At 38.9% G+C, this 12,925-nt stretch overlaps 1 protein-coding gene across 7 annotated transcripts in view; it reads right to left on the reverse strand.

Annotated features, from left to right (window-relative positions):
* Positions 1-12,925, reverse strand: part of rfx1a (regulatory factor X, 1a (influences HLA class II expression)) — a 63,576-nt gene that overhangs the window by 20,547 nt on the left and 30,104 nt on the right. For 2 of the 7 annotated variants that reach the window (XM_073934506.1, NM_001089553.1), the window contains 5 exon segments: positions 10,286-10,383; positions 9,251-9,647; positions 3,347-3,546; positions 881-1,000; positions 658-791 (listed from right to left, as the gene is read on the reverse strand). In XM_073934506.1, coding sequence (XP_073790607.1) covers positions 658-791; positions 881-1,000; positions 3,347-3,546; positions 9,251-9,647; positions 10,286-10,383 — 949 coding nt within the window. 7 annotated transcript variants of the gene reach the window in all.

Raw genomic sequence — 12,925 nt, forward strand, 5'->3', positions numbered from 1 at the left:
CACAGTCGAATGAACCGCCTACTTATCCAGCATATGCTTTACACAACGGATGCACTTCCAGCTGCAACCCAGTACTGGGAAACATCTATACAGACTCATTCACACTCTTACACTACGGCCAATTTAGTTTATTCAGTTCACTTATAGCACGTCTTTGGACTGTAGGGGAAACCGGAGCACCCGGAGCTGAATAAAAAACGTTTGAAAAGTCAGATTAAATCAAGATATAACTATAACTGAAAATCTCAAATCTGAGGGTTAAAAAACCCAAAAGAAAATTTTCTCTACAGCTGTCTAACTGAACTGTTTACCAGTGAAAATTGCTAATCACACAATTAGTATCTACAGTAGGAAATGTATAAAATATCTTCATGGAGCATGATCTGTACTTAAGACTCTTATGATTTGTGGCATAATAAAGATATATAAAGTATTAATTTAATGAGTGTGGACCTTCTGCATGATTTTTGGCATCAAGAAAAATAGATCATTTTGACCTGTACAAAGTATTTAGGCTATATTCGCTAGACTAGTGGTCCAGGGTCACATTTTAAACAATACTTTCAAAAGCTTTATACATTCCCACTAGATTGAAATGCACAAAGAATACCTTTTAGTGTTACGTGTCTGACTTTTAAGGCTTCTGCCATAACTCACCGAGAAACTGCTGGTACTGCTGGACCTGTGTGCTGATGTCCGACAAACCCGAGCTCTGCTGCTGCTGCTGCTGCTGTCCAGATCCTGACGACATCCCGTTGGTGATTCCCTCCACCTTCTGAACTGGCTTCAACCTGCAGGGACGTACAATCAGACGGACTGAGAAATGAAGGATCCAGGGAGAGACTGACAGTGAGAACTGACAGAGAGCATGAGTGTTCACCTCTGTTTCTGGGAGAAGGGCTGCTGTCTCATGGCCAGGTGCTGCTGGTCCTCCATCAGCCGGAGCAGAGAGGAGCTCGCTTTGATCCGCAGGCCATAGTAGTGATATTTGGAATTCCCTCTGGAACAAACACACCAAAGCTTCAGTGCACCTGTGTGACCTGAACCTGAGGATCATGGAGGCGTTTAATCACGTGTGCGTGACTCACAGACACTTTCAAAACCACCATTCAAAAAGTTTCAAGTCGGTTCCGATTTCAAATGTTTTTGAAGTCTTTTATGTTCACAAAGGCTGTATTTATTTCATGTAGAACACAGGGAAAACTGGAAAAATGCATAATTACTCTTTAAAGTAACATATCCTAATATAGAGTATATAGGTCACACGGTGGCTCAGTGGTTAGCACTGTCACCTCACAGCAAGAAGGTTGCTGGTTCGAGTCCCGACTGAGACTTGGCATTTCTTAATGGAGTTTGTTCTCCCCGTGTTGGTGTGGGTTTCCCCCACAGTTCAAAGACATGCACAATAGATGAATTGAATAAAGAAAATTGGCTATCGTGTATGTGCATGAATGAAAGTGTATGGGTGTTTCCCTATGATTGGTTGCAGCTGGTAGGGCATCCGCTGTGTAAAACGTATGCTGGATAAGTTGGAGGTTTTTTCTATTGTGGCGACCCCGAGAGGATCACATGCTTATGATTGATCGCGGCTGGTCCCGCATTAGCCAATTCTTGACTTGCCAATCAGACATAACCTAAGTTCTATAACACAGTCATCTTCGTTTTGAAGAATTCCCCAATCCACCCCTACTCCTCCCAAGCTTGAGGATCTTATGAGCTCTCTCCCGGTACAGCATGCCATCCGCTTTATAATCAATCATTAGCTAAGTGTAAACTCTTGAACTGACATGCACTTTCCCAACCTGCTGTTTGGCGTGTGTGTGTGTATCCATACAATTACAGTTCTGCCAGAATATGTTCAACATTAATAATATTTTTTTTTTAATGTTCCAACAGTTGGAGTGTTTTTTGGAAGAGCTCTGCTCTGCTCTGCTATTCGCTTTTAGCTGCTTTATGCATCAATTAACACAAGTCCTTAAATTGTACCTGAAGTCAAAATTGATCCATGCAAGTTAATCAACTCAAAAAAAGTTTGGAAATCTTCAATCGAAGTCAGACAATTTTCTTCTGTGTTTGGACTTCAGTCACAATATTCTTAACCATGCCCCTCTTAACTTTATTTTCATAAGAAAAGATTATGCTAAAAAAGCCCCTCCCCCAACTTAATATTCCATTTTAGTTGGAAGTACATAAACATACTCAGGGTTTCTGCAGGTTTCTTCAAGTCAGGTTTAAGACTTTTTAATACCTTTTTAAGACCAATATAAATTCAATTTAAGACTTACATGGCTAAACATTAGGTATTGTTGATAATGGCCCAGTTGGGCTAATTTTTTTCATATTTTAATGTGTCGAAACAAAAAAAAACAAAACTCTAGTTGTATACCCTGTTTTCAACATAAATGTTTAATTATTTTAAAGACAAGTTTAACGTTGTTAAAAGTATATATATATATTACATAGTGAAAATAAAAGTATAATCAAAAACATATACAGTAGTTGCTGGTTCAAATAGATTATATCTCCTATTCAACCTGATGTGGTTCTGTTATAAAACCTTAAGTTTCATGTCTATTTATAAACATTATGTCCGCTCCCCCTTACTTCTGTAAATAGTCTTTATATAAATGGAAGATCATGTAAAAGGATATGTTGCGCTATTATTATCATGTGTAATTATGTAACTCTTTTTAGTGTATGGATTTTAATTAGGAGAGTTTGCTGTATCTCTTTGCAATACATTTTTTTGATGGATTGTTGGTGATTGGATGGATCTCGGCCCGATTGGGTTGCTTTGCTTGGACAGAGGTAATTAATTAAGACCCTACAACACAATATTTTAGTGAATTTAAGACTTCTTAGGGCTAAAATGTTGTTTTTAAAATTTATGACATTTTAAGTCTTGTAAGGACTCCACGAACACCCTGATACTGTCTCAGCAATTTCTGGTGTCCTACCTAGTCAGATTGTCCTACCACCTATTCAAAAAGTGCAGTAGGTAGTACATTGTGATGACGCAATATGCTACCCATCAGATTTTGCGAGCAGTGTAAATTTTATGTGATGTAGTGTGATATGAAGCTGTGACATCGTCCTAATCTACCTAATCCCTAACCCCAGCCGCAGAACCATTCAAATACAGTGTTGATAGCATAATCTGATGGGTAGGATTAAAAGTCAGTGCACCTGTTCACATGCTGTTTTTGCAGACAGAGCGAATTGCTTAATAATTTTATCTAGCACATAAATAGAAAACAATCATTACAGCATTATTATAGTCAAAAAATGTCACACACCCCACTGTACTACCAGTCAGAGGGCATTGTTACATCCAGATTTCTCTCACCGTGTGCCCAGACGTCTGGTCCTCAAGCCCATGAACACAGAACGGATCAGTTTCCCAAAGGATGCAGCATTAACTGGCTCCAGCTTCTGCTCCTGACAGTGCAGCAGGTAGTGGCAGTAAAGTGTAGACCTGGGCAAACTCACTCCTTCTGCTGTCTCATAATTATCCAACAACCACTGCACCTGAGGGCCAGAGGACAGCTGCCGGGATAAGACACACACACACACAGCCAAACACACACACTCAGACAGAGTGCCCAGGCTAAAGGATGTCCTGATACACACAAACGTATAGATGCAAACATGTGGGAACACTTTCACATGCAGAGACACTGCACATGCATATGGGTGATTCTATAATTATAGATACATTCGGCTTCAAAATTGCGCATCTTTTTTTTTTAGGTTTTCTATATTATTATTTGTTTTAATAACTTTTCACACAATGCTGTTGATTACAAGGCAGGGCTTGGCAATAAGGACTGCTCGATGGCCTGGGGCCAGCGTCTAGACTTTCGGGACAGTAGACAATATAATCACTGGCCCGATTGGGCCAGTGCTGCCTTGTCACTAGTTTACTTTGGCTGCGACTCTCTGTCAACTGCGTGCAAATATAGTCTTGGGGGACTTTCACATCTAGACATTTGTTTCGGAACCTGTCTCGTTTACCCAGTTAGCATGTTTTTTTGGCATATGTGAATCCTGCAATCATGCTCGGATCCGCGCCAAATCAATCAGTCCAAGATCACCTGAATGAGGTGGTCTCGGTTCCATTGAAATGAACTCATTTCATAATGTGTATTCATATAGCGCATTTATTGTGAATGGCCATACACCCAAAGTGCTTCAATGGGATCTCTCGACACCACCACCAGTGTGCAGCATTCACTTGGATGAGACGATGGCAGCCACAAAACAACAGCAAAAGTGCGCTCATCACACACCTGCTATAGGTGGAGTGGAGAGACAGTGATAGAGCCAATTCAGTAGATGGGGAAGATTGAGGTCCATGATGGGTAAGGGCCAATGGAGGAAATTTGGAGGAAATTTTAACCAGGGTTACACCCCTACTCTTTACAAGAAGTGCCATGGGTTTTTAATGACCACAGAGAGTCAGGACTTCAGTTTAACGTCTCATCTGAAAGATGGATCGCATTTTAATTTTGTGTGTCAGAACAAAATGTGACGAAAACAAAAATAAATATATGAAAAAAAAATTGTATGTTCGTGAGAAGGTTCAAATTAGACATAAATTAACCTTTTATTCGTTTTTCATTTTGACAAGAAAGAAAATTAAACGCTGGTACACAGACCCATAAGGAAGTGATTCGTATTTTGGCAACAGCGAAAAATATATCTCCAATTCTAGAATCACCATTATGCGAGGCAATTATGCACTCATGCAGAGATTTTCTTTGACACATTGTTTAAAGTCAACATAAAACAGTGTTTACTAAACCGGTAGTTCGATTTAAAGCTGATGAAAAACAATGATAAAAAGTCACGAACACACTCAAAAACATTATGCATGCTGTTTGTTCAAACTACTTTTTTAAAATGAGCTGAACAATCCATTTACATTTGTAAAGACTGATGAGTTAACTTAATTTCTTCATGTTATCCCAACACAAATAGGCAAGTTTGCAGTGGATCTTAAAATTATGTTGACCTTAAATGAACACAGTGTCCTCACATTTGCAACAAATGACAATAATTAGCCATGCCTATATAAAATATTGTTATTCTGACAGCTTCCATGAAGCATTCAGTGCTGTGAATATGAATGTCTTTATCTGAATTTCTCTGCGCAATTTTAATTATACATGTGTTTTGTGGTAGTTGTTTTGTTTTTCATTTCTTTATTTTGTCAGTATTTCAAAAAAGAAGTATGGTGAATGGTGAAACAAAAGCTGCTTGGCAGACAGACCTTTTGTTTGGCTGAATGACCTTGCACCATCAGTAAAGTTTGTAGGGTTGGATTGATTTGGTTTCTGTTTTTGAAAGAAACGTCTTATAATCACAGCGGCTACATTTATTTAAGCACAAATAGAGAGAAATCGAAACGGTATTATTAAGAAAACAAGAACTGTAATGTTTTAAAATCTAACTTATTTAGTATTTTGAAGTAATTCATACCGATGTTTAGCATAATTAGTTATTTTTTATATATTTTAATGAGAACAGGTCAGAATAAATATTTTGCTTGATTTTTATACCAACCCTAAACCTTCATGTTTATACCTACTGTATATGTTGTGCTAAATAACAGTGGAAAATTAGTTTAGAACAATTTATTTGCAAGTAGGCACATTGCTTTTTATCTATATCAGAGAGAAAGTCAGACAGGGGGGGCACACACTTTTTCACAGCGCTGTATGCCTCTCAACAGCTGTTTTTGCGAGCCGTGGCATACAAGGTGAGTATGCAATGAAACGGTCAATCGATGGAATGCCTCAATCATTAAGTATATTACTTTTATAAATGTGTGTGTGGTAAAATTTGAAGGGTGTTTTATATATGAACACAAGGTCATATGACTCTCATGAGTATCATGAATATGATTATGACTGAATTTGAATGTTTCTGCGATGAACATGACAGCACAGTGAAAGGCTTAGCAAGCGTCACTCATGTCAACTGGACATGTGTCATCCTAGAAGTAGCATGCTGGGAGAAAAAAGTTAATCTAATGGCTTTTATTGTTAAATTGAAATGATTTATATAATGATGCACCAATCTTCATTTTTTAAAAGCCTGATTTTGTGCAAAAATTCCAATACAGACTTTTTAAATTAAGCATAAACTAGATATATCAATGGTGTAATTTCAAAATATAAATCTAAAGTTATAAATGAAAAGGCTAATTCACTCTCTTTCTGTAGTAATAATGGCATTCCCATGGTTAGTGCTGTAAACAAAACACATGCACTGTTTATTATGCATTATATGCCAATAATCTTAAAAAAAAAACTTGTAATAGTCCCCTTATATATTTCAATAAACTCCTCCCACCCTCAAAGAAGCATTTACTATTTTCATTTAGTATTTCTAGCAGTATTTCCTTAAAAACTGTTACTTCTCTCAGTGAGTTTTTTTTTTTTAATACAACTATAATCCACTCCAAAGACAAAACAAACAGACGCAGAAATATTGATTAGACCCCATGTGGAACCATTAACGTTTCGTTTACACTTGTTGTACTTTAAAATCTTTGCACTGTTGTTTGTATGCAAGTCCAGAATAAAAAGTGGTCCAAAGTTTGGAGCAAAAAAAGTCCAAATCCAATTTATGGCCAGTCGATCGGTGCATCTCCAGATTAGTGGTTCTCGATTCTAGTCCTTGCAACCCACTGCTCTGCACATTTTTTCTGTTTTATTTTATTCAGGAAATTAAATTTTTATTTTTTAATGTTTTATTCTTTTTACTTTTTACATTTGTCCCAAATTGACTGTTAATGGTCTGTCATGGGCACTCTGCAGGATATTCCGTTATGATTCCAGTTCAAACGGAGCATATATGTTTTATTCAAATTTAGCATTTTAGAGTCTAATATGTGAATTTAAAAGTTTTGTTATTGCGAAAAGGAAAATGTATTAATTATTAATTACTCTAGTAGTCTAATGTCTTTCCAGTCTCTTGGGACCTTCATCCATCAGCACAAATAAATATATTTTAGACTCTCTGAGCCTCCATAGACAGCAAGGGAACCAAAACATTGTCAAAAACTTCAGTGTGGCTTCAGTGGTTCAGCTGTAATCATACGAAGCTCCAAGAACACTTTTGTACACCAAATGAATAAATTTAGTAATGAGTAAATGAATTTACTGTGGGAAATATGACACTTACATGTTGTGCTACTGTCTCTTTTTCCAATATTCATCATTTTTTGCCCACAACAGTGTGCTTGAAGCATCGTATGATTACAGTTGAACCACTGAAGTCACATGGACTGTTTAGACAATGTTTTTGGTACCTTTTCTGGACATTGATCTACTGGGATTTTCACACACAACCATCTCTAGGATTTACAGAGAAGGGTCTGGAAAAGAGAAAATTTCCAGTGAGTGGCAGTTCTGTGGGCGCAAATACCTTGTTGATGTCAAAGGAGAATGGCCAGACTGGTTCGAGCTGATAGAAAGGCAACAGTAACTCAAATAACCAATCGGTACAACCGAGGTATGCAGAAGAGCGTCTCTGAATACACAACACATCAAACTTAAAGGCAGATGGGCTACAGCAGCAGAAGACCACACCGGGTGCCCCTTCTGTCAGCTAAGAACAGGAAACTGAGGCTACAATTCACACAGGCTCACCAAAATTGGACAACAGAACATTGGAAAAATGTTGCCTGGTTTGACGAGTCTCAATTTCTGCTGCAACATTCGCATGGTTGGGTCAGAATTTGGCATCAACAACATAAAAAGCAATGGATCCATCCTCCCTTTCATCAATGGTTCAGGCTGGTGGTGGTGTAATAGTGTGGGGGATATTTTCTTGTTACACTTTGGGCCCATTAGTACCAACTGAACATTGTTTCAACGCCACAGCCTACCTGAGTATTGTAGCTGACCATGTCCATCTCTTTATGACCACAGTGTACCCATCTTCTGATGGCTACATCCAGTAAGATTACCATGTCATAAACTGTGAATCATCTCTGACGGGCTTCTTTACCATGACAATAAGTTCACTGTACTCAAATGGACTCCAGATCTAAATCGAATAGAGCACCTTTGGGATGTGGTAGAAAGGAGATTCACGTCATGGATGTGCAGCCAACAAATCTGCAGCAACTGTGGGATGCTATCATGTCATTATGGACCAAAATCTCTAAGGAATTTTTCCAGTACCTTCTTGAATCTATGCCACCAAGGATTAAGGCAGTTCTGAAGGCAAAAGAGGGTCTAACCCAATACTAGTAAGGTGTACCTAATAAAGTGGCCGGTGAGTGTATATTATATATTATTTTACATGTAGGTATATTATGTCACACTTCTCTAGTAAGTGTTGTGTGTGTGAAATTTATGATGATTCCATGTGCTCAAGCACTGTGTAGGACCCTGGAGCTCTTCTAAAGGCCCCGATATGCTTCAACCGAAATCAAAAAACGAACTGTAATGAAGTCATATTGAAAAATCTAGCTGAAATGAAGTTTTTTTTTTTGTTTGTTCCAGCAGTTTAAACAGCTCACCAATGTGAACTTTTAAGGGGGTTTGTTTTGCCTTCTAAACACCTTTAAGCTACCATTGGACCAATTGGTGGGTGTGTTCTGGTACTCTGCCTTCTTTGACATGCAATTTCTTTCCTGCATTTTATTTCTCATTCCACGGGGGTCAACCAGAAGATCAAGATCCAAAACAAGATCACTATCCACATGAATACACAGTTGAGAAGCAGAGCTGGTACGATCACTCACAGAGAGACTTTATCTTTTTGAGGTTGGAAACTTTAACTCAAGAGTGTTCACACACACAACAAAGAGCCCACCTCGTGACTTCACATCTTTTCTATGAGTAATTTGGAGTGTTAAAAAATACTATACCACTCTTTGCCGTCAAAGATCAACACGAAGAAGACAAATAAGATAGTTTGAAGTATGCCATGGCCTTAACAAGCTGGTTTTCTCAGTCTAATGTGTGTGGTAAATAATAAACTAGCAAAATATACAGAGCGGTGGGGTGCGAGGACAGATATTCCGAAGCACTGATCTAAATTCCGATTTTTGAGTATCACTGTGCTCTCTGACATGTGCAATGAGATCATCACCATGCGTTTAAACTGGTTCGGGTAGAGTGGGGCAGTCAGTGAGTGGCGATGGGTGACGATTAAGCTCCGCCCCCTGTTGTCGTCATACCTTTTTGTCTGCCGACGGCACGCTATTGTCCTCGCCTTCATTTATACTCACGGTGGCTGGAGAAGCGCGAGTGGGGTGCGGGTACCCGTGACCGTTTCCACTGCTACCACTCCCGGTGCCGGCCAACATGTAGCCACCTTGGATCACATAGCTGCCGCCACTACCGTTAGCCTCTCCGGCAGATTCTCCAGAGCCGTTAGCTGCCGTCCCCGCAGCTGCTACTACTGCAGTGACCCCACTGCCTGCCGCTGTGGTGGGGTTGGCCACAATCTGCCCCGTCCCTGCCACAAACATGGGCACACCTGGAGATCCTGAGGTGACAGAGACGGTGAGAGGCGTGCCGGGGGATGCGGCTTCAGATCCAGAGGCAGGGGTGGCCTCGTAGTACTGTCCCGCACTGCTCTGGGTGTACAGAGGGGTCTCTGTGTAGGGGAAACTGCTGGAACGACTATGAGCAAATAAAGAGGCTTATTAGGATTCTGGGTTGTAATCAAACACAGCGCTTTCCTTAAGTGATGCTTTAAAAAGAACTTTGCTGCTGTACAATTGCTGCAGCACGCACAATGATATTACACAGCACTGTTACCTAGTTACCTAGCTGGGGACTATTTTCAGGTGCTGCGTAATATCTTTGGTCTAATTACATGATGCATATACACAAGAGTCAAGCTTTAAACAGGAAAACATTTGTTTTTGCATTTTTTGAGTGAGATGCTAATGGTCTAATCTGGTTCAATGATTTATGCTAAGCTAAGCTAAAACCGCTTCTGCCAGACCCAGTGATCGGCTGATTGGATTTAAAAATAGTAAAACTCAACTGTTTAAGTCAAAGTGGCGTGTAAAATTAGGCCCTTTACAAAAAAGGTGGAGTGTTCCTTAAAGAGTAAACGTAAATATCAGTAATCAGTCCTGTTTTTAAAACAAGTTTCCTTAACCAGTGGTTGGCAAAGGTTTCAGCAGAGAGTTAACTGTCTACTCTGGAAAAAAAAAAAAATATATATATATATATATAGCATCTCACTACAGGCATGTATAGCATGAAAAGCCCTATGGCTGATTCAGCACATGCTTCTTGTAAATACTCACATGGTGCTGGTGGTGTAGTTTGCTTCTCCTCCTTCCACATACTGCACCTGGTTAGTGTACACATGCTGGACAGGCACCTGCTGGAGCTGCTGCTGTACCTGTGGTGGCAAAATACACATCATCACACTTTCGCAGTTCAATTTTTTTTTTTAAGTGTGAAGCCATGTTTAATGCACTGAATCAGTGTTTCCCAACCTTTTAGTATTATGTACCACCCAAAAACATCATCCACATTTCAAGAGTTCACACTTAGCTGATGATTTACAAAGCTTATTTGGCATGCTGTCCCGGGAGAGAGCCCCGAGCTCAAGGGCTCCTCGAGCCCGGGGCTTCCTCCCGTTGGCAGAGCAAGAAGGGAGCCCGAGCTCGGTGGATCTCAGAACTCCCCTGCCGCTGTAGCTAAGGGAACGTAAGGAATTAGACCAGCTTGATTGTTAAGTATGTTGAATGTCTTTGGATGGTGGGAGGAAACCGGAGAGCCCGGGGAAAACCCACGCGGACACGGGAAGGACATACAGACTCCCCACAGAAACACTCACCGGTCCTATCGAACTAGGACCGGCAGTATTCTTGCTGTGTGGTTCACAGTGCTAACCACTGGACCGCCGTGCCGCCCAATTACAGGTAAAGGAGGAGAATAGGGGAGGAGGGGGGTTTCTTCCAAACGAAGATAAAGTGAACTGGAAACTTAGACTATTTATGGTGCCTTAGGGCTCATATGATTGGAAGATTAGTGATTAGCAAATGCGAGACTGGACGTGATAAATCATAAGCACGTGATCCTCTCGAAATTAGTTTATGAATAAACTTCACTAAAATGGAAATGTGTTCCACTTGTGTTCCAACATACTGTTTTTGTATTGCTGTATTATTAAAAAAATTATCAGAAAACAATTGCATTTGATTGGATAAACATGGGGAAGAGTTATTTTGCTTTTTTAGGACCAAGAAATATATATATTTAAAATGTAAAAAAAAAAGTTACAATTATTTACTTGTATTAAAACCAAAACACAATAAATTTATTTTATATACATTAACATTTAAAGGTGGAAGGGGTAGCAAGACTTGATTTAATTGATTTAATATTAATGTTAAATATAAAATTTACAATTTATTAAATATAAAATACATAACTGTATTTGTTTTATGGATGTTTATTATTGTATTTTTATTAAGCAAATGCAGCTCGAGAAATTGTTAGAATAAATTTGAAATGGTAATATATTTTAAAAGCAGAATTTTCTGTGTCCATTACAAAAACATGTCTTATCATTGTCATTCTTGAAAATGCTTGTGCTGCTTAACATTTTTTTAGAATTTTTTTTGAAGGTTTCCAAATACAAATATTTAAAGATACTTATTGAAGATTTATTGGTCACACTTTATTTTGATGGTCCGTTTGTTGAAAACAAGCTACACTGCATCTACATTCCAACTAATCCTCATTAGATTAGAAGTAGACTGTTAGGTTAGTGTTAGGGTTAGTGTAAGTTGACATGTACTTGCAAAGTTTCTTATAGTCAGTTAAATGTCTGTTGAAGGAGCATATCAACAGATATTAAGCAAACAGTCTACTAATACTCAAATGGACCATCAAAATAAAGTGTTACCCATTTAACTTGTGTACATTTTTATTGCTGCTTTTAATGTTTATAACAGCATTTTTTAATAAAAAATAAATAAAAAATCAGCACAAGTTGAGCATAAACAGACTTGTGAAAAATGTATAGACGTCAAACTTTTCAACCATAATGTATAGCAGATTGCGTCACGGTTGATCCATGGTCCGTATGGATCACAACCCACAGTTCGGAACCCACGTAATTCGCAGATTAATAACTCTTTTTTTACTTGTAGGTTAATCCAACATTTATAACAATTACAGAAAGATTGCCTATCACGTCATTTAAATCACGTGTGTGAAAGCATTTTTGGTTGCCTGTAAAATATAATGATGATGAAACAAGTTGTGGTGGGACCTAATTGCTTTCTTAGGTAGTAAATTAAAGGTGTTTTCTGTCACTGTTTAGCCTGCATTAATGCATTCAGTCAAAAGGCTCGTACACACCGGATTCAAACCCAGGCGATTTTTACTGGCGTCAAGCAGAAGAGTATGTAAAATTACTCCTTGACGTTAGATGACGCTACACAACTTTAAGCTTCTGATACCCCACTTATAACACAGAAGAAGAGGAAGAGGGGAAGTTCACACACTTGTTGTTAAAGTTACTGGTGACTCGAACAAGCATGGATGGTTCTAGTAGCAGTTTCAGCTCTAGTGATGAGGAAATGATTATTGTTCACCAGTGCAATAAGCAGCTCCACGTATCTTCTTCAATGTGCACTCGCATTGACAATTTTGTGCTTGAGCGCCTCTAAGTGCTGTTTACTGTAACTTCAGCAGCTCTGTGCATGTGCAATCTGATTGGAGGAGAAGGTTATAGACTGTAAAATTTAGGTCATAACAAAAAAACGAGCATGAGGCGTTTCTTTAAAAATTAAGCTTTTACGCCTGGGGTTTTGCGCGTTGGTGTGCACGATCACATTAGCGCCCTTTATTTAGTCTTGTGGAGTTTAACGTCGGAGGAAAACGCAAGGAAAAAGCATCCACGGGAAATGCACGAGCCTTAAAGCTGC

Source organism: Danio rerio, chromosome 3, assembly GCF_049306965.1.
Source record: "Danio rerio strain Tuebingen ecotype United States chromosome 3, GRCz12tu, whole genome shotgun sequence".
NCBI classification, from domain to species: Eukaryota; Metazoa; Chordata; class Actinopteri; order Cypriniformes; family Danionidae; genus Danio; species Danio rerio.